Source organism: Schistocerca piceifrons, chromosome X (genome assembly GCF_021461385.2).
Source record: "Schistocerca piceifrons isolate TAMUIC-IGC-003096 chromosome X, iqSchPice1.1, whole genome shotgun sequence".
Lineage (NCBI taxonomy): Eukaryota > Metazoa > Arthropoda > Insecta > Orthoptera > Acrididae > Schistocerca > Schistocerca piceifrons.
The window spans coordinates 554159370-554185223 of NC_060149.1; the positions used below are offsets into that span (position 1 = coordinate 554159370).

Consider the following 25854-nt stretch of genomic DNA (forward strand, 5'->3'; position numbering starts at 1 on the left):
TTGTTGAATTGTGAGTTAGAAACTGTAAAAACTGAGTGTTACTGTGATTTAGCATCAAATTATTTTCCACAAGCCATGAACTTATTTCATGAACTACATTATTTGTTACTGTTTCAATATTACACACAAGATCCTTCACTATCAAGCTGGTGTCATCAGCAAACAGAAATATTTTTGAATCACCTGTAATACTAGAAGGCATATCATTTATATAAATAAGAAACAGCAGTGGCCCCAGCACTGACCCTTGGGGAACGCCCCACTTAACAGTGCCCCATTGGGACTGAACATCACTACCACTCTCAATATTGTGGAGAATTACCTTCTGCTTTCTGTTCTTAAAGTAAGAGGCGAACCAATTGTAAGCTACTCCCCTTACTCCATAATGGTCCAACTTCTGCAGTAATATTTTGTGGTCAACACAGTCAAAAGCCTTCGTTAAATCAAAGAAAACACCTAGCGTTCGCAACCTTTTATTTAATCCGTCCAAAACCTCACAGAGAAAAGAGAATATAGCATTTTCAGTTGTTAAACCATTTCTAAAACCAAACTGAACATTTGACAGCAAATTATGTGAATTTAAATGCTCCAGTAACCTTGTATATACAACCTTCTCGATAACTTTAGCAAACACCGATGGCATAGATATAGCTCTAAAATTGTCAACATTGTCAATGTCTCCCTTTTTATAAAGTGGCTTCACTACCGAGTACTTTAATCGATCAGGAAACCGACCACTCCTAAAGGAAAAGTTACAGATATGGCTGAGAACTGGGCTAACATACATAGAACAATACTTCAGTATTCTTCTAGATACCCCGTCATATCCATGAGAGTTCTTGGTCTTTAGTGATTTAATTATTAACTCAATCTCCCTCTTGTCAGTATCATGGAGGAGCATTTCAGGTAACAGTCTCGGAACACTTTTTTCTAAGAGCGCTATATGATTCCCTGTTGGGACTAGGTTTCTATTTAGTTCACCTGCTATATTCAGAAAGTGATTATTAAATACTGTACATATATGCGTCTTATCAGTAACACGGACCTTCCCACAATGCACTGATTCTATATCCTCGACCTGTCTCTGCAGACCAGCAACTTCCTTTACGACTGACCATATGGTTTTAATTTTATCCTGAGACTTAGCTATTCTATCTGCATACCACATACTTTTTGCCTTCCTAATAACATTTTTAAGCACCTTACAATACTGTTTGTAATGGGCTGCTGCATTTAGATTTTGACTGTTTCTAACGTTTTGATATAATTGCCACTTTGTTCTACAAGATATTCTTATCCCTCTAGTCAGCCACCCAGGCTGCCTGTTTGTGCTAGTACCCTGTTTTAAACGTTCTAATGGAAAGCAACTTTCAAAGAGCATGAGAAAAGTCTTGAGAAAAGCATTATATTTATTGTCTACTGTATCAGTGCTATAAACATCTTGCCACTCTTGTTCCTTTATAAGGTTTACAAAGGTCTCTACAGCAACTGGATCAGCTTTCCTGAACAGCTGATGACTATATTTAACACGCGTTGCAGCACAAAAATCTTTTAAAGTTAAAATTTGTGCATCATGATCTGAAAGGCCATTCACCTTTTTGCTAACAGAATGCCCTTCTAGTAATGAGGAATGAACAAAAATGTTGTCTATGGTTGTTCTACTGTTCCCTTGCACTCTCGTTGGAAAGAATACGGTTTGCATAAGATTATATGAATTAAAGCATCCTCTTCCTTGCACAATCACTTATACAATTAATATTGAAGTCACCACATATAACTAACTTTTTGTATTTCCTATAAAGTGAACCAAGAACCTCCTCTAGCTTTAGCAGAAATGTTGTGAAATCGGAGTCTGGGGATCTATAAATAACAACAGTTAGAAGTTCAGCTCCATTAAACATAACCACACCTGCACAACATTCAAACACCTTTTCAGTGCAGTACTTTGAAACATCAATTGACTCAAATGGGATGCCGTTTTTCACATACATGGCTACTCCCCCACACCGCAAGAGCTCCTCGAAAAGCTGCCAGCCAACCTGTATCCTGGTAAAGGAAGCCTCTGAATTATCTCCGTATTTAAGAAGTGTTCAGATATACCAATAATTTCAGAGTCAACATCTATAAGCAGTTCACTAACTTTATCTCTAATACCTTGTATATTTTGATGAAATATACTAATTCCCTCATTACTCGGATACCTAAGCTTTGTCAAAAGTGATTCCCTTGTTAGAGAGACTTCCCTTAAGCAGGAATACCTATCAGCTGACTTCAATCTAAAAAAGGTGCAGCTCTAACACCCACTACTGCAGGAATTTTCCCATGAGTGATCCCACCAACCCCACCTATGCTGTCACCTATAAGCTTTGCCAACCTCCCCTTCCCATACCTGTTGAGGTGCAGGCCATGTCTAGTGAAACCCGTCCTGCTGATAGACTCCACCGACACCACTGAAATGTGACCCATGCTTTCTGTCATCAGCGCACCCCCAAGTCTCATGTTATTACGCCTGACGGCTGTATTAAGATGAGGCCGATCGTGACGCTAAAACAGTTCCACGAAATGCACATTCGTGTTGCCAGTCTGAGTGGCTATCTTTTCCAGGTCACCATCTATGTTATACTCCCCATCCCTATCAATACTATTACCAGCCCCACCCACAATCACTACCTGAAAGGAAAGATTTACGGAAACATTTGACTAGAGCTACAGACGAGGAAAAAGACAAGGACAAAACTTGACAGTGCTTATGATTGATAGTAATGAGGTGCCTGATGAGGTCCACTTAACCATTCCTGGATTTCTTGAACAGTGAGTTATTACCAAGAGCTTCTGGAATTAACTGGTGACCTTCCAAAGAACACAGTATCATGTCGTACACTTGGAACTGTAAGCCATGGTGGGTGGATGAAAAAGACAATTTTCACATTCAAGATATACATCTTTTAACCCTTTCGTGGACAAAATTATTGAGCAGTTTTTTTTTTTAATGAATGGAGAGCAGATAGTAGTTAACAGATAGGTATATTTATCATACAGAATATCAAACTTGCTCCAACTGTGAAAGTGAGGTCACACAACAAGGCGGGAAGTATTCTTCCCACTGCCCTTCCTTGGAGTTAAATGACAAAAACAACATTTTCAATATATGTCATATTTATTTTATAAATTTACTTCTCTTGTTACAGTGTTTGTTCACAATTACTTGCCCTGAAATTTGGGTCTATGCAAAGTGCTATTTGACAATATGTACAAACACAGCGAGTGCTCTTTTCCGCAGCTTTGGTACTACAATGACGGCACGTCCAGTAGATTTCTCCTAAAATGGGTTGATTCTCCCCTACAGCCACATGACGAAAATCTTCAGGTATTTTACCCCTTTTTGCCAGAAAGACAGGTTTTTGTCCACGCCTTTTTTGGGATGAGAAGCCAGCGATCAATTGTGTGGCTAGATGGTTCCTGTGTGTGAGCTGATCATGCTGTCCACTTTCTCTTTTACTTATTTTCCACAGGATAAAACTGTTCACTGCAGCAGCGTCCACCAGGAAATAAAATAATCTGTGCCACCATTTTACAGAATGTCTGTCAATAGCATACCTTTGTTGTAACTGATCAAACTTATCGACACCACCCATTATTATGTTGTATTCTGCCACAACTTCAGGACAAGAAATCTCTGTACTAGTACCATCCTTGTTTTTCCTTTGCACTGTGGCTGTTTCTCATGGGTCGTGAATTGAGGACAGGAAAGTGACTGGATGGTTATCCACCCATTTTACTGCAGAAATGGCTCCTTTTGTTTCAGACTGGAATTCTCCTTGTTCCAATTTTACATTTTCCTTCATAAATTTGGGTAAATCAAAAGCATTTTCCTTATACTATAGCTGCGAGGAAAAAAAATCACAAAATGTCACACAAACAGCACTGAAAGACTCCACTACAGAGCAACACTCAGCTATACAATGCCTCTGCATGAAGGTACAGCAAAAACAGTGAGAACTTCCGATTAGAAGTGGTACCCTATACTGTTCATTAGGTGGTAGCACTGTACAGAGGTGGGAATTGTCAATCCCACGGGACTAGGAGCATGTTCATTGTAGTGGGAAGCATGTTTCCCACGGCTCACGAAAGTATTAATTTCCCTGCAGTTATCTCACATGGAGAAGTAGTTGTCAAGAAGAATGTGAGTTTTTTGTCATCAATCGTACACGTGATCCTGGCTTCTGTCATCATTTCTTGTTTGTGGGTCAACTGATGAATTAATGGAATATTTATCTCGCGGTTAGTAAGGATGTTGCAACAAGATTTCCCAACCATCTCTGGTGCTTTGTTGATGAATCTATGACTATCCTTATATGATGATTCAACAGCAGTTAAGGCAATTATGTCACAAGTTGTGCTGCAAACAGATGAAGCTGGACAAGAGGAATAAGGAAAAAACTACTGAAAAGATACAATCTGCAGTGCAGAGATTTTCCTTCCTGTACAAACATGAGAGTTCTCATCTTTTATAATTCCTGGTTCAGAAACTTTCTTCAGGAGATCTATCACCACTGACTTTATCAACAAAGATACTTCAACATGAGAGAATGCTCTTATTTACAGAAATGCAATTGAAAGAAATTCAGAAGACAGTTATGTGCAGAAAGATTCCAAACTCATCGAAGAATAAAAGAACATTTTCAAAAAAAATCAAAACTGAGGAATAGTTTTGCAGACCATTGATGGAGAACATAAAAAATACTCAACTGCTATGGGATTCTTTCTTAGGAAAAATTTAGGTTCAATGTCTTATTTTCTCACATCAAATTTTGATTCAGTAGAAGCTGTAGATAAGTGTTTATATTATAAAAATTGTGTGTACATTATAAAAAAACTTCATGTAATTCAGGAAGTTTTTGAAAAATTGCTTCAGAATGTTTTTTAATGATGCTGTTCCGATTGTGACATGTCCCAATAATTTTCTCTTGGAATGAAAAAGGAAATGGTGAGGATGGGAAAACATCTCACACTTGTGAAAGGAATTATTTGATTTGTATACTGTTTTCAAACTACAGGGCATTTGGGGTTCTCCCAACAGTTTTCCAATTGAGCAGAAATTTTGTATAGATTGCTTTTTTTGTTGTTGCTTTGAACAGGGTCAGTAGGGGTGGGTGCAGCAAAATTGTACTTGTCAGAAAATTACCTGTAATTAAGGACCAGCCAAGTAGTCCTTAACAGGTGACCTCTGGGGACACCTAGTGTATCATAGTTGTATTAGAATTGCTAAATTGTACAAGACTCTGCCAGTGTCAACTTGTATGTCACCAGCTGCTTGTGGGATCCCAGTGGCTTTTATCACACAAACCAAAAAACTCCCAACAAGACTGTGTGTAACAGTTATGAGACATAGCATCTAGGCTATCAACCAATCTTTCAGTGATAGTTGATTAAGAAATAGAAGTTTTTAAAAAAGGAATGGTCAGTAAGAAACAATGACTATATCACAGAGTGTTTTTATTCTAATGAGATGCAGTGATGGCTCTTTTCAGACATTCCTTCCATTTTATTTACATAAAAGTCTACAATGTACAACTGTAACCCTTAAACCTTAAATTTACAGTATCTGTAAGGCATGGTCCACAAAAATAATGAACTTATGGAAACAGAAAAATGTTGGTCAGTTAATTTATTGTAAAGGTGCTGCACCATATCCTGTAAGCCAGCAAGATTGTTGTTTTCTATAGTGAGATGGTGGTGGTGGACCTTCAAGAAGTAGAGGGGGAAAAAAACACGGTAAGAAGAAGGTATAGTAACATTAAAAAATCATTAAGAGGGTAAATGGTGAGCTAGAGCAAACAGCATCATTTATCCTGAATGATATCAGTTTGCTTTGCTGATTGTTATTGTTAAAATTAAACAATCATTTTATTTTAGAATGCTCACTACTAAATAATTTCAGCTGTGTAGCCATTCTCAAGTGTATGCATTATGTATCAGATATGACATAATAAGTGTAAAGTAGCCATTGATAGTTTAATTGCTAGGGTGAAGATAGAATTTGCAAAGGATAATCTGTTAAATACACATACTTCGGTTACAGACAGTTTACCTGTCTACATTATACAATTTTATAAGCAGACCATGGTAGGCCACATAAGTGACAAACAAGAACTCCAATTAAGTGAAGCCAGTTACACTGGCTTTCAGTCTGCTAGTGATGCCACAGCACATCAAGGATGCTTTCCTGGGGATTAAAGTACAACCTTTTATGCTAAACTCAATCAGGTCCTTTAAATGACTTACTGTCATGTCTTCCTTGGTGATGTGTAGTAAATGGAGTAAGGCAGCTCATGAACCAGGAACTGTATATTAATCACCAGCATTTGTTCAGGAAATCATGCAATTTGGAGTCAAGTATGTACCACTTTCATTAATGAGAAAGTAATAAAGGAAATAAAGGTCTTCAAGTCAGTTTGTTACATCGAAACTTAAAAAGTATATGGTGGTGGTGGTAAACTTCAGTTCAAAAACTGGTTTGATACTGCTCTCCATGCTACTCTATCCTGAGTCTGAATCTGCTTACTGTTTTCATCTCTTGGTTTCCCTCTACTATGTTTACCCCCCCTCCTCTTACCTCCAGTACTAAGTTGGTGATCACATGATGGCTCAGAATGTGTCCTATCAACCGATCCCTTCTTCTAATCAGGCGTTGCCACAAATCTCTTTTCTCTCCAATTCTATTCGGTACCTCCTCGTTAGTTACATGATCTACCCACCTAATCTTCAGTAGTCTTCTGTAGCGCCACATTTCAAAAGCTCCTATTCTCTTCTTGTTTAAACTGTTTATTGTCCATGTTTCACTTCCATATGTGGCTACACTCCATACAGATAGTTTCAGAAAGGACTTACTGACACACAAATGTATACTCCATGTTAACAAATTTTTCTTCTTCAGAAATGCTTTCCTTGCCATTGCCAGTCTACATTTTATATCCTCTCTACTTCGACCATCATCTGTTATTTTGCTTCCCAAATAGCAAAATTCATTTGCTTCTTTAAGTGTCTCATTTTGTAGTCTAATTTCCTCAGCTTCACCTGATTTAATTCGACTGCATTCCATTATCCTCATTTTGCTTTCGTTGGTGTTCATCTTATATCCTTCTTTCAAGATATTGTCCATTCTGTTCAGCTGCTCTTCCAAGCCCTTTGCTTTGTCTGACATAATTACAATGTCATTAGCAGACCTCAAAGTTTTTATTTCTTCTCCCTGGACTTTAATTCCTACCCCAGATTCTTCCTTCCTTTCCTTTACTGCTTGCTCAATATACAGATTGAATAACATTGGGGATAGGTTACCACCCTGCCTCACTCCCTTCTCAACCACTGCTTCCCATTCGTGCCCATCAACACTTATAACTGCCATCTGGTTTCTGTACAAATTGTAAATACCCTTTTGCTCCCTGCATTTTACTCATGCCACCTTTAGAATTTGAAAGAGAATATTCCAGTCAACATTGTCAAACGTTTTCTCTTGGTCTACAAATGTTATAAATGTTAAGTCTACAAATGCTATAACTGTATGTTTGTCTTTCCTTAACCCATCGCCTATGAGAAGTCGTAGGGTCAGTATTGCCTCACATGTTCCAAAATTTCTATGGAATCCAAACTGATCCTCCCCGAGGTCAGCCTCTACCAATTTCTCCATTCTTCTGTAAAGAAATCGTGTTAGTATTTTGCAGCCGTGAACTGATAGTTCAGTAATTTTCACACCTGTCAGCACCTGCTTTCTTTGGAATTGGGATTATTATATTCTTCTTGAAGTGTGAGGGTGTATCGCCAGTCTCGTACATCTTGCTCACCAGAGGGTAGAGTTTTGTCAGGACTGGCTCTCCCAAGGCTGTCAGTAGTTCTAATGGAATGTTGTCTATCCTGAGGCCTTGTTTCGACTTTCAGTGCTTTGTCAAATTCTTCACACACTAATATATCTCCCCCCTCATCTTTCTGTACGTCCTCTTCCCTTTCCATAATATTGCCTTCAAGTACACCTCCCTTGTACAGACCTTCTATATACTCTTTCCACCTTTCTGCTTTCCCTTCTTTGCTTAGGGCTGGTTTTCCACCTGAGTTCTTGATATTCATACATGTGGTTCTCTCTTCTCCAAACGTATCTTTTATTTTCCTGTAGGCAATATCTATGTCACCCCTAGTGATAACATGTTTCTACATCCTTACGTTTGTCCTCTAGCCATTCCTGCTTAGCTGTTTTAAACTTCCTGTTGATCGCATTTTTTGGACGTTTGTATTCCCCATCGCCTGCTTCATTTATTACATTTTTGTGTTTTCTCCTTTCATCAATTAAATTCAATATCTCTTGTGTTACACAAGGATTTCTACTAACCCTCATCTTTTTACCTACTTGATCCTTTGCTGCCTTCACTATTTCATCTCTCAAAGATATACTCACCTCACGCTCAGGGTGCATGGCAGATTGTAATGTGTTTGCATCGCTTGAGGCAGAGGATAAATATGGGTACTGCTTGTCTGGCCTCACCCATTTGCAGTACAAGTGGACATGAGGGGGGGGGGGGGGGGGGGTGCATAGAGGGACCTCTAAGGGAATTATTATCCATGGCTGGAAAGAAGTCCAGTGTGTGCTTAGGATGTCTGGCAGGGGTGGGGATGGGGAGGTGGGGGGGGGGGGGCTCTTCTGAGATATGGAGGAGGCCTTGCCTGTGGCTATTGAGGGTGCAGGGTGCATTTGTTGGCAAGTTGTGGCTTCTGTCATCGCCAGTGACTACTGTTGCTTGGGTTCTGAGACCATCCTCATTTACCCCAGGTGGCTGGCAAAATTGCTGAAGATGGTTGGCCTTACTGATGGGGTCCAAGCAGTTTACAGTTTGCAATATCACACCCTGAGCTGATTGGGGTCCTTAGGTTTGTAGTAGGGTGGAGGGTCTCAGCTGGAGGCTCCATCGATTGTGTGACGCTCTTAGCTGCAGATTTCTGGACTTGTGTCGTGGGTTGGAAAATTGTAGAGGTGCCCAAGATAGGTTCGTGGTGCACCACAAAGAGGAAACAGCTACTCACGTAGCAGAGTACATCTGGAGTGCGTGTGGGTTTTTTTAGGCTGGGTAATAGTTTGAGGTCATCTGATTGCTCACCAGTCAGTACACAGAGGATGAAATCTGATCATGTACAAGCTACATACACTTCCAATCTCAATATTTTAACAGTAAATTGGCTAAGCATCCTTAAATATCCCCACCAGCAGACATCCTGATGGAGGCAGATGAACTAGCATGTGCACCCTCCCCCCCTTCCCCCCACAATTACCGCTCCCATTCCACTCCCCTCCTACTTGTTGATTTCAATGCAGTGTGATGAAGTTCCTTAGTAGCTGGAGGTAGTGGCCTTCTGATGGACAAGTTTCTTTCTGGTGTGGATTAGACTCCCATTGGTGACAGTATCCTTACCAACTTTAGTGCCGCCCATGACACCTTTCGGCTATCGACCTTACGACCTTTTCCCCAATTTGCAGGTCTCACTACAGTGGTCACTGTATGGTGATCTTTGTGACAGTGATCACTTTCTGGTTATCGTATCACTTCTGTGTCACTGCCCGACAGACCAGTTGCCATGCTGGGTTCGCCAAAGGATCAAATGGCAGTTTTATGCCTCTGCCATCACCTTTGTCCCCTCTCTCTCAGTGTGTAACTGATGAGGTTGTTGGAGATGTTTTCCAACATGGTTACTTAAATTGTTGCAACTGCTACCCCCTGCCTACAGGCCCCCTCCACTGGTGGCTAGTACTACGATGGACCAAGGTCATAGTAATGGCTATCTAGGACCACCAAAGGGCCCTGCAGTGTCTCAAGTGACATTCTTAACAGACCACCCTCATCAGTATTAAGTGGCTCCATACAATGACTCACAGCCTAATTAAACCCAATAGAAAGAAATGCTGGGACTGTTAAATCTCCTTCTTGGGAATGTATACCCCTTTGTCCCAGTTGTGGACTAAGCAACATAGCCCCAAAGAACAGCAGCTATTCCAGATCTCCTCCTTCATGGTGGTATTTCTACTGATGTTTCAGTTCTTGCTGAACACCTCATGACCCACTTTGAAACAGCATTGCATTGTATCCTACCTTTTGAACACATAAAAGATAAATTGACATCATACTCCTGTCCTTTATTGACCTGCTCTTCCCTGTAACCTGCCACTGACTAGGAACTGCTTCACTGTCTTGACTAGTCAAACAGTATGACAGGCCCTGATTCAATTCATAATCAACTGACCCAGTGTCCGAATGTGACTCACAAACCCTATCTACTCAGGGTCTTCAGCCACATTTGGCTAGAAGTATTTGTACCATTGTAATGGAAGGATGCTGTCATTATCCCAATCCTTAAACCCAGCAGAAACCCTATGTCCATCGACAACTATGGACCAATTAACCTCACAAACATGCTCTGCGAACTACTTGAAAGTATGGTAGCCTAGCAATTATGCTGCTTCTCAAATCACAGGGTCTTTTTTCCCTTATTTGTGTGGGTTCTGGGAGGGATGATCCACAACCAACCACCTCATTAGGTTGAAAACAACAATCCAAGAGACTTTTCGAAAATGCCAGCATTTTATTACATTCATTTTTGATGTACATAGGGCATACAACAGCATTTGGTGCTATCACATTTTACTTACCTTCCATGACTGCACCTTTTGAGGGTCACTAATAATCTCGTTGTCAGTTTTTATTCAGGTTAGAGTTGGTACGTTGCTCAACTTCCGTTGGGTCCAAGATTCCGTCACGGCCATGTGCTCTGTGTTACACGCCTTTTCTATCACCATCACCATCTAGTGACCTCCATCAGACCAGTGGTCACTACTGCAATGTGTGCCAACGATTTTTGCATTTGGCTGAATGCCAGCTCCAAAGAGTGAACCAAAGGGTTTCTGCTTGGCTTCTTTCCCATGGCTTCCAGCTTTCTCCCGCAGAAACAGGAATAACAAATATCTGTTGTTGTACTGTGGTTCATCCCGACTTTGAACTCTACTTTGTTACCCAGACTGATGTGGCTGCTCCATATTTCTCAATTTAAGACTGAGCTGCATGCAAAATCTTAATACTCTGTGCATCCTTGCCTACACCTCCCAGAGTGCGAGTGACACTCTTTTACCCTCTGTTCACCAGGCCCTGGTCTAATTACAACTGTATACTATGACTGACAGGTTTGCTGTTAAATGACACCATTGGCTTTGAAATTATCATACCCAGTGCTTCATTGTGGAGTAACAGCAGCCACTGCCACCTTCCATATTAGTTTCATAGACAGTCTCCTCGCCGAAGCCGGGATCTTACTTCTTCAGTTCCAGTAGTACCAACTCATCAAATTCTTTTTTTCTTACAGGTCATGTCTCATCCTCAGGTAGGTTTCCCATTTGGAGTGCACCTCAAGACCTTCTCCCCACCTCTCATAAAATATGCTGCCATGTGTTCTCATGCAGGTCTCCTTGGTTAGTACCCATATGTCGAATTAGGACTGATGTACATAAAGGACCTAAAATGTCACCTCCATGACCTTTTGGCATATTTTCTTCTCTATTAATTATGAATATCAGGGTGCTACTCTCATTTACATTGGTGGCTCTGAAACTATGAATAGGACAGAATATGCTTTTACATCTCTCACAAGTTGAGAATAACATTCAGTGCTTGGAACATGTTGTACTTCTTCAATAGACCTGATTGCTTTTAACAGAGCCCTACATTTTATTTAACAAACCTTCCTCAACCACATTTTAATTTGCAGTGACTCAATGAGCAGTTTCCATCTATTGATTCATGGCTACTCTTGATACCTTATAATACCTGCTATTCACTGTCTTCTCATTGACCTTATCCATACTACATGCTCAGTTGGCGATGTTTGGTTCCCAAGTCATGTGAGTATCTCAAGGAATGAACTGGCTGACTGTTTAGCTAGAGAAGTGATTACTTGCCCAAAGCTCACTTTGAAAGTCCCAGGTATAGATTTATGTTTGCAGATTAAGACTTCTCCTCACTCAGATATGGAATGTCATTTGGTGGGTTACTGCCCCCACCAATAAACTTCGCGTTATTAAGTAGACTATGGCTGCATCCCTCCTGTGGGACACCATTTTATCATAGGCACCTTTAGTGTCGGGCAGGAGGGTTTGCATGTGACATGGAGGGATATGCTGGCAGTAACATAGCTACTAGCAGTGTCAGCCAAGCCAGACAGGCCTCAGTGCAGGGGTCTTACAAAGAGTGTCCCACAACTTAGAGAAGAGACAGCTGTTCTTTTACCAGGGAGCTCCACCAGCAGTGGTTGAGCTGGGGACTGGTCATCCCAGCCAGACCTTTTTTACCATAAATTCTGGGCATACTTCAGGGACCATTTATAGGCATGGTGGTGGAACATAGTGTGTTTCAGAGAACAGGGGTCTTGGCTTCATCACTTGGGCTGTGTTGAAGGTCTCAACCTTAAGGTGTGCTGTGTGCTGATGACATGAATGGCTATTGAATTATACCCTCTAGTGGGTAATCTCAGAGTTACCTGCCGCCTCCAGTTGTACAAGGCTAGCTCAGGTACGCGGGGCTTTGTCTAGGTCAAAATTTGTTTCCCAAGCTGCTCATTTGGTCCCTGTGAAGCGACTTAAATTCCCATCTGCACATGACTGGACGGGTGTACTGCCAGGTAGTACCTACACTCACCAAACAGAGAGAGCTGGACTGGTCTGTCTTTGTGAGAAGTCTCAGAATTATAACAACTGGCCAATAGTCTGCCATAACACTTTCATTGCAATCAAGAGAGCAGAGGGAACCTTCAAGAAGGCATCCCCGTTCTGTATTCACAGGGCACTGGAGGGTGTTGCTGTGTCCTTAAAAAATAGTAAAAATCTTTGTAATCGAACACTTCCAGTTGAAACTGCCACATTAAACCAAGTATCTCAGCTTCTGAAATGCATGACCTTAAGTAACTACACTGTTGTGGCTGAGTTGCCCAACACCCTTAACTGCTGTAAAGGCATGGTTACCTGCTCCAATTTAATGGAGATTAACCCTGAGGAATTATGTGGAGAATGGAAAAATATGAGTGTCATGAAAGTACAAAACTCTGTGAGGAGAGTCAGTGGCACATTGGAAAAAACTGTGTTATTTATTCCAACACTCAACACTCCAGAATTACTTGAACTTATTTTTGCAGGCTGTATCCATCTTAAGGTTTGACTGTTTGTTCCCGACCCAATGTGATGCTTCAAATGCAAAATATGTGGTCATACCTGTATAGCATGTAACAGAAAGACTACATGTGGAAATTGTGAAGGCTCAACTCACAAATCAAGCAATCCTTGTATACTTCCTCCAAAATGTGTAAACTGCTCCAGGGATCATCCAGTACATAGCAGAAAGTGTGGGGTTTATAAGGAGGTACGAAAAATTCAGGAGTTGAAAGTTAAGAGATGCATGCCCTATGGTGAAGCTGAAAAAGTTTTCAAAGCTATGCAATCTCCAGTTTTTACTGCTACTTTTTCATTGGCCCTTCAGATGCCACTCACCAAGTGTGTTGCCTCCACGCAAACCTAGACCAGAGATTCAAGTATGAGTGCAATTTTACCTGTGGGAGGGAGCTACACTTGGACACACAATCATTCAGAAGCCATTGATGATGAACTTGAAGCCTGGGCAACTCACAGCTGCACACCATCAGAAACCCACTAAGTTGTCAGCTGTACCCATGCAAGCAACTCCTCCTACAAGTAAGGAAAAATGTCACATAAAAATTTGTTCGAAAAGGAAAAAAGTTGCAGCTGAACCTAGAGATTGGCCTGCGCTCTCCTGTTCCAGTGGTTAATTTACTGTAGAGGATATTGAGATCCACATAGAGGACTGTCTAATGCTCCACCTGACCTGGGTAAATCACCACCACCAAGTGAGAACGACAATGGCTTCAGCAGGGACTTCTGTGTTACTGTGGAACTTAAATGAATACCAATCACATTTGGAAGAATTACAGCTCCTGGCCCAAGAGAGACCATTCTGCATCTGCGTACAAGAAAATCATTTTAAAGTCACTGACACACCTGCATTAAGAGGCTACCACCCCTACAGGAAGGATGATTTTACTGGAAACAGGACTAAAGTCGGGATGGCTGTTGTCATTGATGACCGATGCCACTCCTATACTGTCTCTCTTACCACAGCCATACAAGCAGTTGCAGAGGAAGTTCTCACACTACTTAAAATCACGATGTGTTCTATATCTTCCACCTCATGATCTGTTGGATGCAGTGGCACTGACAGAACTCTTCCCTCCACTGTCCCGCCCATTCCTCATGGGAGATTTTAATGCACACAGTGTGCTTTGTGGGTCTCAGCTAGCAGTTGCTCCAGGTGTCAAATATTGAGTGCCTCATCCATTTAGAGAATATCTGTCTTTTGAACTCTGGTCGGATGACACACTTTTCCATTGCTAAACGGTCATCTTCATCCATTGGCCTTTGTTTTTACTCTCTAGCTATTGCAGACATAGTTCAGTGGTAAGTGGCCACATATTTGCATTCCACTGACCACCTTCCAGTTTGGGCTTGTCTGCTGACTGATGGTGGTCAACAGGAGATTGCGAACATGGATAGTTCAAAGGGCAAATTGGTTGCAATACAGTCAGCAGGCCATCTTTGAACAACAGAATTGCACCCAGAAAATATCAGCTACAAGACCCGACTAGCTGCCGCAGATTACATTCTCCCATCTAGGAACCACCTCAGGTGACAGCCTGTGTCTTGGTGGAATGACGAATGTCACCTGGCAACCAGAGCCAGGCATGTAGCTTTGTGGAAATTCAAACAACATCCAACTACAGAAAACTTTTGTGCCTTCAGAGCTATGAGAGCACAAGCAATGAGAGTGTTAAAAGAACGAAGAGGAACTCATGAAAGGAATAAATGGGTTCACTTCCGCTGTGAAAGTTCGGGCCTGAGTAAGGCAGATTTCTGGCTAGGCAGTACACCTCCCATTATGGCGTTGTTGAGAAATAGAAATGGGGACTTGATGGATGCACCTAAAAACATGACTCAGGTTTTAACTGAATACTTTTTAACTGTCACTTCATCATCCAGGCGAACGGTCTACCCGACGGGAGGCCCTAGCCACACGACATTTCCATTTTATCCAAACAAATTCCTGCATTCTGGGTGTTTCGTAGGACTGTGGAGATGAGACTAGACTTCTTCTCGTGTAATGAGGAGATCTACACTCTCCTATTGTCCATGTGTGAGTTTGGATCTGCTCTGTCTGTGGCCAGACACACTTCTCCAGAACTAGATGATGAGATTGATTATGCCGTGCTCTGTTACCTATGTCCTGAAGCCAAAGGCAAGTTCCTATCTTGTTTCAATCAGATCTGGTTTGTTGGACAGTACTCCACGACTTCGAAGAAGGCGGTATTAATTCCATTATGGAAAACAGGGCAGGATCGTGCCAACCCTGACAGGTACTGGAATGTAGCCCTCACCAGCTGTATGGGTAAGACTATCAAATGCATAGTTAGCCATCACTTAACCTGGCTTCTCCAATCCATTGTTCACCTGTGCTGCTCCCAGTGTGGTTTCAGGCACTATTGTTCTGCACTTGACAGCTTAATCCTACTGGAGGTGAAGATACAGGATTGCTTCCAAAACCATTTGGCTGGTGTGTTTTTTGAGCTCAAAAACGAATATGAAATCTCTTGGAGATACAACATCTTCTTCAACTTCATGAATGGGGACTATGTGGACTTCTTAATCCAATCCTTACTTGATGATCGGTGCTTTTGGTATCATGTTGGTGATGCCTTGTAGGAGGGTTGTTTTTTAAGTAAGGGCCGTTCGCGCGTATAGTCCCGCAGTTAGCGCGGACGCCGTAACAAGCCACCGCGCCACTTGCCGGCATCCTTCCCGTTCACACTGATGCAAGTTGCAGCTCTGTAGCTGACGTGTACGCATCGCTGTGCTACTTTATAATGTTTACGATTATTGAATCGCCCGCCGCATGTGAGATATGGTCAGTGATATGTTTTTTGACCGCGAGAAGCCTATCAGCTGCAGAAATTCATCGTCAGTTAACAGAAGTTTATGGCTTGAATGCAATGAGTGAAGGTAAAGTGCATCAATGGGTTAGAGAGTTTAAAAATGGCCGTCAAAACGCCCATGACGAAGAACGCACAGGCCGGCCCTCTGTGATCACTGATGATTTGGTGGCTGCAGTCGAAACAAAGATTCGTGAGGACAGAAGATTCACAATTTCCACTCTTTCTTTGGAATTTTCACAAGTTTCAAGATCGGTTTTGTACAAAATTGTGTCTGAAAACCTAAACTTTAAGAAACTGTGTTCTCGGTGGGTACCCAGACTCCTCACAGAGGACCACAAAGGGAAGAGATTTGCCACTTCATTGGACTTTTTGATTCGTTACGAGGAAGAAGGGGATGACATGTTGAGTCAAATTGTCACTGGAGATGAAACATGGGTATCCCATATCACTCTCGAAGGCAAGTGACAGTCAATGGAATGGCGATACACAACCTCACCCATCAAGGTCAAAGCCAAACAGACGCTGTCAAAGCGCAAGATTATGGCAACTGTGTTCTGGGACCGGCGCGGTGTTTTGCTAGTGGACTTTATGCCACGAGGAACGACAATCAACTCAGATGCCTACTGTGCAACTCTAAAGAAGTTCCGCAGAGCAATTCAAAACAAGAGGCGCGGCATGCTGACAAAAGGAGTTTTGCTCCTGCACGATAACGCTAGGCCTCACACCTCTCAAAAGACTCGGGATTTGATTGATTCTTTTGCCTGGGAAGTTTTGGACCATGCACCATACAGCCCCGACCTTGCTCCTAGCGATTTTCACCTTTTCTGTTACCTGAAACACCATCTTGGCGGGTAGCGCTTCAATGACGACGATGAAGTGAAAGCGACCGTGAACTCTTGGCTGTCGGAGCAGGTGGCCAAATTCTTTGAAGAGGGAATTAAAAACTTAGTGTACGGTATGATAAGTGCTTAAATAAACAAGGCAACTATGTAGAAAAATAGGTAAAAGTGTGTAGAATCAGAAAATAAAAGTTTTTTTACAAAAGTATTTGTATCCTTTTTTAAAAATAAAAACGGCCCTTACTTAAAAAACAACCCTCGTATGTTTGCTGTGTTTGGGAAAATGGGGTCCCGCAGGGCAGTGTACTCAATGTCATATTGTTTGCAATCGCTATAGTGGCATCTCCTCCATAGTCAGGAGTACTGTTAACTTTGTTTGTGGATGACTTTGCAATCTTCTACTCTCCCTTCGATCTTACAACGAGGCAACTACAGCTGACCAACAGGAGGCTGGAAGCTTGGGCCAGTAATACTGGTTTTACGTTCTCGCCAGAGAAGTTTTAACCAACCAGAGCTCGCAATGGTGGACAATATTTTATGTTTTAAGGCCACTGTGCTTTTTGGGCCTACTATTTGACTCAAAATGAATCTGGCTCCCACACCTGAAAGACGTGTGAGCAAAGGGCTTCAGAACATTGAATATTTTGAAGTGCATGAGCAGAAAGAGATGAGGTGCTGACAGGTCCCCTCCTCCTGCAATTTTATAGGGCATTTGTCAGATCACAGTTAGAGTATGGCAGTGTAGTTTATGGATGTTACCTCAAGATGTTAGACTGAAGCCTTTTGGACCAGCCTATTTCAGTGCCTGTGTGCAGAGGCTGATGAACCACCATTTTGGATTTGACAGTGCCTGCTCCTGGCTTGACATGTCCTGAAAATCTCTGTGTTGCCTCATCATTTGCATTTAGTGCAGCTGTCCATGCCAACTTCGAGCAGCTGTTCAAGAACTGATGGTGGTGGTGGTTTGTGGGGCACTCAACATCAAGATCACCAGCATCTGTACAAGTTCCCAATCTTTCAGTTCCGGTCTCACCTCTTCCTAAATGATGATGAGGACAACATAAACACCCAGTCCCCATGCAGAGAAAATCCGTGACTCGGCCGGGAATTGAACCCAGTACCCTGTGATCCAGAGATGGGAGCCACTAGACCATGAGCTGCGGACTGTTCAAGAACTGACCCTATGTGACTGTGCCATCTGGAATATGTGCTGCTGACAGTCTGAAAGATCTGGATGTATCAGACCTCCACATACTCTGCTAGGGATGGAGCAAATTGCCACCTGGTGTCTTCAGAGGCCCAAAGTGATTTTAAGCTTGATACTGTACAAGAAAGTATTTACGTCATGTGGCGTTTTTACAACTCTGTTTTCTTCAATTCTGAGTATATACCAAAGTTTGGTTGTTTGTATGGATGGATCCCAGCAAGAGAATCCCGTCGGTTGTTCAGCTGTTTTCTCTGATAGGGTTTTGAAAGTGCACCTTCCATAAAAATTTACAAATTGTGATGGGGAGTTATGTGGCATTATGACAGCCCTGAAATGGATTTACAGGTGTCACAGTACACGGTTTCTCAGCTGTTCTGACTCACTCAGTGCCCTAAAGTGGTCCACTAAATATGCCTCATAGACCAGTTGATTCAGGTCATCCATGACTCCTTGCATTGGCTCCAACACTGTGGCAAGATGGTGATCCTTTGCTGGGTACTCGGTCTCGTTGGGTTTCAGGGAAATGATGTAGCTGACAAAGTAGCCAAAGTAGCATGTCAGCATGGTGTAGAAAGTTGATGTGCTGTCCCCTTGCACACTGTCATGTCATTACCTCACAGATGAATCGTGCATCAGTGGGAAACAATGGTTGGAGGTGGCAGAAAACAAACTGCAGTCACTTGAATCGCCCACACATGCATGACAGACGTAATGGCAACCTCAGTGATAGCAGGAAGTGCTGCTCACCAGACTGCGCATAGGGCATGTGGTTTCCTTCATGGGTCCATCACTCTGTGAAGTTTGTGGTGTGCCACTTTCAGTTCAGCATATTTTGTTTGCTTGTGTCTTATATACTGACATCAGGGCAGCACTCAGTTTGGCTGAAGATCTGCCCACCAGCATCAGCAATACTGGCACCAGTGTAACGTGAGTTTTGAAATTTTGTGAACTGTTGGGTGTTGTCCCTAAAGTGCTAAGTGCTAATGATGGCAGGTGGACTTTCATGCATTATAAACTACTCCCACATGTGGAGATAGCCTGTGTCCTCCCTTCCCCCCCCCCCCCCCCCCCCCCCCTGCCCATCCCTACCACCCACCCCCCTCCCCCGATGAGAATGGTTTCCTGACTTTTCTTCTTTTCTTTAGGGCACTGATGACCCTGCTATTGAGCACACCACACTCAAAATAATAATAATAATAATAATAACCTTATGGCTGCATGACACTCCTATTTCCCCCAAAAGGAATCCACTGTCCTATGTCGCTCATGCATTAGTCATATCATATTTACCCATAGTTTTATCTTATGTACTGAGACAGGTTGTGGAGCCTAGTAGACAGAACCTCACATCCAGGTGGAATCGGGGTTCCGGAATGTTTGCCTCTAATTTTGGTGGACAGCATCTGGATAATGGAATATGGATAATGGAACTGGTTCTTTGTTTTTTCTGAGAAGGTGGTTTTTTATTCTGGACTATAATGATTTAAACTGTTTTCAGGGCAGGGCTGTCATTGTTGGTGTTAGGTTTGGGGTTGGGGTGTCTCCCACTATTGGACCCCTTAACACAACCTTATATGCCAGCCACCCTGATCATCTCTCTTTTATTCTGGAACACAGAAGGAGCCTCATAGAAGATCAAATAAAGACCGAGTGTCCCTGGAAATGGCATACAGCCAACTAATCCTTCTAAAACCAGAACACAAAGGTGAAACATGATTGTGTACCAAAGGTCCTTTTCAGAACCAGCCTTAAAATGACGTAAGTTAATATTAAAGGTTTATCTGCAAATAAGGAACTTTCACTCTCTGATATGTACAGCAATGCAAATGTGATATTTTAATGCTGCAGGAAACCCTTAGAGGATCCGCTAGCAACATACGAAGAATCTAAGGCATGATATTAACTTCAGAAAGACCCCATGAACAGTACAGGGATACAATATTAACAAAATGTGGTCTTACAGTTCATACGATGGTGATTGCGCATATGTATAACAACTTTTGTCCGCTGCTCGTGGTCTCGCGGTAGCGTTCTCGCTTCCCGAGCACGGGGTCCCGGGTTCGATTCCCGGTGGGGTCATGGATTTTCCCTGCCTTGAGATAACTGGGTGTTGTTGTGTCGTCTTCATCATCATCATTCATCCCCGTTACGGTCGGAGGAAGGCAACGGCAAACCACCTCCACTAGGACCTTGCCTAGTACGGCGGTGCGGGTCTCCCGCGTCGTTCCCCTACGCTCTGTCGCAGAGTATGAGACTTCATCATCATCATAACAACTTTTACCAATCGAATTGAAGATATGCACAGTGAACCTCCATCTACAAACCACCTTGGTCAGATTTCAGGTTCGGAGAACCAAGGAACTTTCAGAACCAGACATTCAAGTTCATAATTGCAGATTTCAATAGTCACAGCAGAACATAGGGCTACCAGGAGACAGATTCCAATGGGGAAAAAGTTGAAAGATGGGTAGAAACAATTGGATTCAAGCTTATACATAATCTCAGCTTATCAGCCTCTTTCAACAGTGGGCAGTGATTTTGTGGATACAACCCTGACAGCAATTTGTAAACGACTGGATAGTTCAGCTATCAGTTAAGTCAGTAGTAGGTGCACTACTAAAGTCTCAACATAGACCCATCTCACTGGCGGTAAAAGCAGTAGTGTGCCGAGATACTGTACAATTTAAGAGGTGGTTCATATTGGAGAAACCACATTGGAAATTTTTCGCAAAGGAACTGGATGCCGAGATTGATGAAGTACCTCTAGTCCTCAGCTCCTATGGCACTTTTGTACAGCTCACCAGACGAATATCTCGGAAACACATCGCTAGAGGCTGCAGGAAGGCATACCTAGCTTATTTATTTTGCTTCTGTCTCGCCCATGCATCAGCTCAGTAGTGGGTGATATGGGGGAGGTACCTTTTGCCACAGATTAGCTCTGGTGGGAGGAGTGGTTGGCCTGTCTGCTCTCTGGCTTCCAGACTGGACCAACTCATATACATTTGCTTCTTTCAGTTTTTTTTTTCTCATCTCTGGCAACAGTATTGCTTCCATTGATTCAGTTTCACCATCCCTTCATCACAGTTTGATCAAATTCCTGGCTAATGTCACAAACTCCAGTTGTACTATCCCGTAAGTCCACACACACACACACACACACACACACACACACACACACACAAAAAAAAAAAAAAAAAAAACTCCAACCAACCAGAAGATTGAATCATTAAATAATGGCTATGGCTATTCTAATGTTGTAGGCGGAAGTCTGTAGAGCTCTAGAAGCAGAGGAAGATCCAGGTGTAAAATTCAAAGTTGATCGCTGGGAAAGAAAAGAGGGCGGTGGTGGCATTACATGTGTTCTTCAGGATGGTGTTGTACTAGAAAAAGCTGGTGTCAACATATCTGTGGTGTCAGGAACATTGCCAGAGGGAGCAGTTGCTCAGATGAGAGCCAGGTACTACCAGTCTGTTTCTCTTAACTTATAGAAATATTAACATCATTTTGAAATTGTATTTCTTGGAAATGTTGGTAAAATTTGCTAAAGAAATAATTTTGTTTAAATTATTAAAGTATTGGGACCATTGCATCTTTTGTTCGAAAAGGTGTACGATAATCACATAATATGACACAGTGGAAATTAGTTTTCAGATTCCCGTAGTCTGTCCAGATTATCTCTATTTTATTTTTTTTACATTTGAATCGATGATTGTAGAAACTACGTAAGTCCAAAAATTTTATAGCACAATTTATTGGTTTTACATACTTGTCTGGGGTCAACACACAGTGTGTGTAGAAATATGCTAGGCCAGTGTTTCTTCTCTAAGGTATAGGACCATATGAGTCTGCAGAAACAATATAAATCAATAACTTTTGTAGTTTCTTCCCCAGGCTGAAAATGGTTTTACAAGTCTCTGTTCGTTTTGTATCACGAAGGGAAATCAAAGAAAGTAGCATGTTGTTCAAATACATAAATGAATCTTTACCTTCTATCTAATGTGTGTGTGTGTGTGTGTGTGTGTGTGTGTGTGTGTGTGTGTGTGTGTGTGAGAGAGAGAGAGAGAGAGAGAGAGAGAGAGAGAGAGAGAGAGAGACAAAATGAAGCAGCTACATGTTTCAAAATATGTAGATATTGATTTGTTACACTGTGAAGAGCTGCCCCCTATCACGATTTGTTAATTGGACACCAGCATCCTGAAAATCACTTTCCACTGATGGCATTTTTGAATGGTTCTACAAATGATTGGAAACCAAGATGACTTCATAAACAATGTAATATAGTCTGATGAAGCTGCATTCATTGCTGCATGTCCTCAATATATGCATTGCTTGGTGCACATTAACATCAACACATGGGCTCGAATATTGGAAGATACAGTTTTGGGGCCCTACTTATATCCAAACTGGTTGGCTGCACAAAGGTACCATGCATTTCTCACAAACAGTTTTCTTTGACACTTCATTTCCACTTGATGTTAAACATCCAGTGAGTTTTTCAAATGTTTGGAGAGGCATGGACGTCACTTTGATGATCTTCTCTGAAGACATTGTATGTTTTTTGAAAGACATAATGTCACTGATAGTGTGGCTATTTTAGTTTAGCCAAGTTTTGTATTTATTTATGACCTATCAGAGGTAATACATGCTATTATTTATGATTATTTCTTACTTATCTGACAAATCATTGTTAAGATCACCATTTAAATACTGTACTGTGTAATTGCATAACATTTAAGAAACATTTTAGACTACAGTATTATTGGGCAGACAAAATTAGAAAATAAAAACAAATGCCCCTCCATGCAGAACTAAAGCATTCATCTGTAGTATTCTAAGCAAACACTCTAGCCACTGTACTAACAGTGCTGTGTTTGAGAGTCCAGTATCTTTTTAGAACACTTTATTGCATAGGCTGCAAGTTTTTTTTACATAGCTAACCAATTTCAGCTAGTTCAGTGGCCATCTTCAGATCTGTAAAAGTTCACATTGAAATACAGTTCACTACATCTTATCCAAACCAAAAATGTAGTAATACGATTAAATAGAGTAGATAACCTGTACAGTAATATCAGTGCTGTTAAGTAACTAATCGTGTATTTGTGTACAGCACATAAAAAGATATAGTAGTTCATGGAACTGATGAGAATTCATCAACAACATTACACCATTGTGCTATACATACATTACCTATCCATAATTGCAGAACTTAACAACAAATTAGACATTTTATAGAGTGATGAGCACACTCAAACAGTGTGGGGGGGGGGGGGGGGGGGGGGCATGATCTTAAATTTTGTTAGATAATAACTATAAGCAATATAGCACTCCATCCTGCATGGTGGGGGAACTAGTTGAAGTTGCCCTCCTGACTGAAACAGGCAAGCTGTAGATCATTTAGACCTCAAGTTGTAGCTGTTATCACTGGGTGGCAGTACAGTATGATACACCTATCACGTGAAATTATGCCACTGCATATTCTGTTATGAATTAAAATACACCAATTACCTAAAATCTGTTAGTAACCATTAGGTTGTATGTCAAACCTAACAGTATGTAATAGAACAGAGTGGAACTTGGTACATGCATTTAAATTCTTCACATATAAGCGACACACACGTTTAAGGTACGGGATTCGAGCTCATTTATCAGAATTTGTTGTATGGCAATGCCATGGAACAGAGTAATACTAGTGTAAAAGATGTATATAAACTACCTGACACCCAGTGATATGTTAAAATACTTCAAATATATAAGCTGCACAGATCTTTAGGTTATGAGATTCATGCTCATTTTATCAATTTTGCTACATGAAAATGCCTAGAGACTGAGCAGTATGAGTGCGGTAAGTTCATATAAACAACCTGACATATAGTAATTAAAAGGATAGGAACTTTTGGCAACTATTAAATTTCAATTCATGAATAGAACAGGTCATAAGATATATATTCATGAATCGAAATTTAATAGTTGCCAAAAGTTCCTATCCTTTTAATTATAATTTGCCACCAACAGAAGAAGCATCGGCTGTGATAAGAAAGGAATCGCTACTCTTTTTATACCCCCGGCGGTGCGAAGCGGTTGCGTGTGTGTGTGTGTGTGTGTGTGTGTGTGTGTGTGTGTGTGTGTGTGTATATATATATATATATATATATATATATATATATAATAGGCAATAAAGTGTTCTAAAAAGATACTGGACTCTCAAACACAGCACTGTTAGTACAGTGGCTAGAGTGTTTGCTTAGAATACTACAGATGAATGCTTTAGTTCTGCATGGAGGCGCATTTGTTTTTATTTTCTAATTTTGTCTGCCCAATAATACTGTAGTCTAAAATGTTTCTTATATATATATATATATATATATATATATATATACACGCAACCGCTTCGCACCGCCGGGGGTATAAAAAGAGTAGCGATTCCTTTCTTATCACAGCCGATGCTTCTTCTGTTGGTGGCAAACAACACTTTGTTGACACTATTCTTTCTGTTTGGTGTATTTTGGAGTATTGTGTGTCTGAGGAACCTTTTGCGCAAAGTAATTTGACACATCTGCATTGTTATATTAAGGTGAAAGTTAAGATGTTTTTAGAAGAAGTTTGTTCTGGGCTTGAATTTATGTTTGGCAATATTAATGGAGTTTTTGATGTTCAAAATTCTAGGAGTCACAATTTTGAACATCAAAAACTCCATTAATACTACCAAACATATATATATGTATAAATTATTTTTTTTTTTACTCCTACAATTTTGATCATCTAAAACTCCATTAATACTACCAAACATAAATTCAAGCCCGGAACGAACTTCTTCTAAAAACATCTTAACTTTCACCTTAATATGACAATGCAGATGTGTCAAATTGCCTTGCGCAAAAGGTTCCTCATATATAGTGCCTTGTTTTTAAGCATATTCAATGAAGGTCTGAAAGACATATGTTTTCAGCAGGGGTAAAACCCCACATGGACAGAGAATGATAAGCAGAATTTGGTACAAAATTTTGATTTGCTTGAGGGACTTGTTACCCATCAATCATACTGCCTTTCACAGCCTAGTGACCGTCGCTAACATTTAGAAAAATTTGCACAAAACTACAGTAATGATCAGTTCAGATATATACTGCTTGACAAAAAAAGTAAAACACCCAGAAGACATGATTGGTTATCACTGTAACATCATACCTGTACAGACCCCCAGCGGTTATGTAAATGATTAGAGTTGCAATTCTCTGTGACATGTAGAATGGCCAGCAGAGGGCATTAGCATTGTTCATGTTTAGCATTGTTAACAGGCCTTCTAGGGTACATTAGGAACCTGAACATCATCAGATGTGGAGTGATCACTGCAGACGGCACGGAGGTGCTTCTTACTATTGTTGTCAGAAATTGAAATAGGCCTCACCGTGGGTCTAAATTTCGTCTGCTGGGTGAGTTATCAGGGTGTATACGGCCCGGGAGATCCGGGAAAAACCTGGGAATTTTTTCATCCGGGACAAATCCGGGAAAAACCCGGGAATTTTTTAGAATTCCGGGATTTTTCATTGTTTTAGATTTCAGTTAAAGTTTTATAGGTTTGACGTGTAAGATCTGATACACTGACAAAGAACTTTAGTCCATTACTGCTGAATAATACTGCAGCAATGAAACATAACTCAGAGAATAACACCAAAATAAAAGTTTAGTTGCATAGAAAATTTGTAATTTACACAATGCATAGACTAGTTTGCCGAC

The 25854-nt window shown here is 41.2% G+C and overlaps 1 protein-coding gene across 1 annotated transcript in view; it reads left to right on the top strand.

The window, feature by feature from the left end:
• Positions 1-25854, top strand: part of LOC124721908 (oxygen-dependent coproporphyrinogen-III oxidase) — a 92806-nt gene that overhangs the window by 20275 nt on the left and 46677 nt on the right. Inside the window, exon 3 of the mRNA XM_047247061.1 lies at positions 21384-21580. Within this exon, the coding sequence (XP_047103017.1) occupies positions 21384-21580 (197 nt within the window). The remainder of the gene's footprint in view (positions 1-21383; positions 21581-25854) is intronic.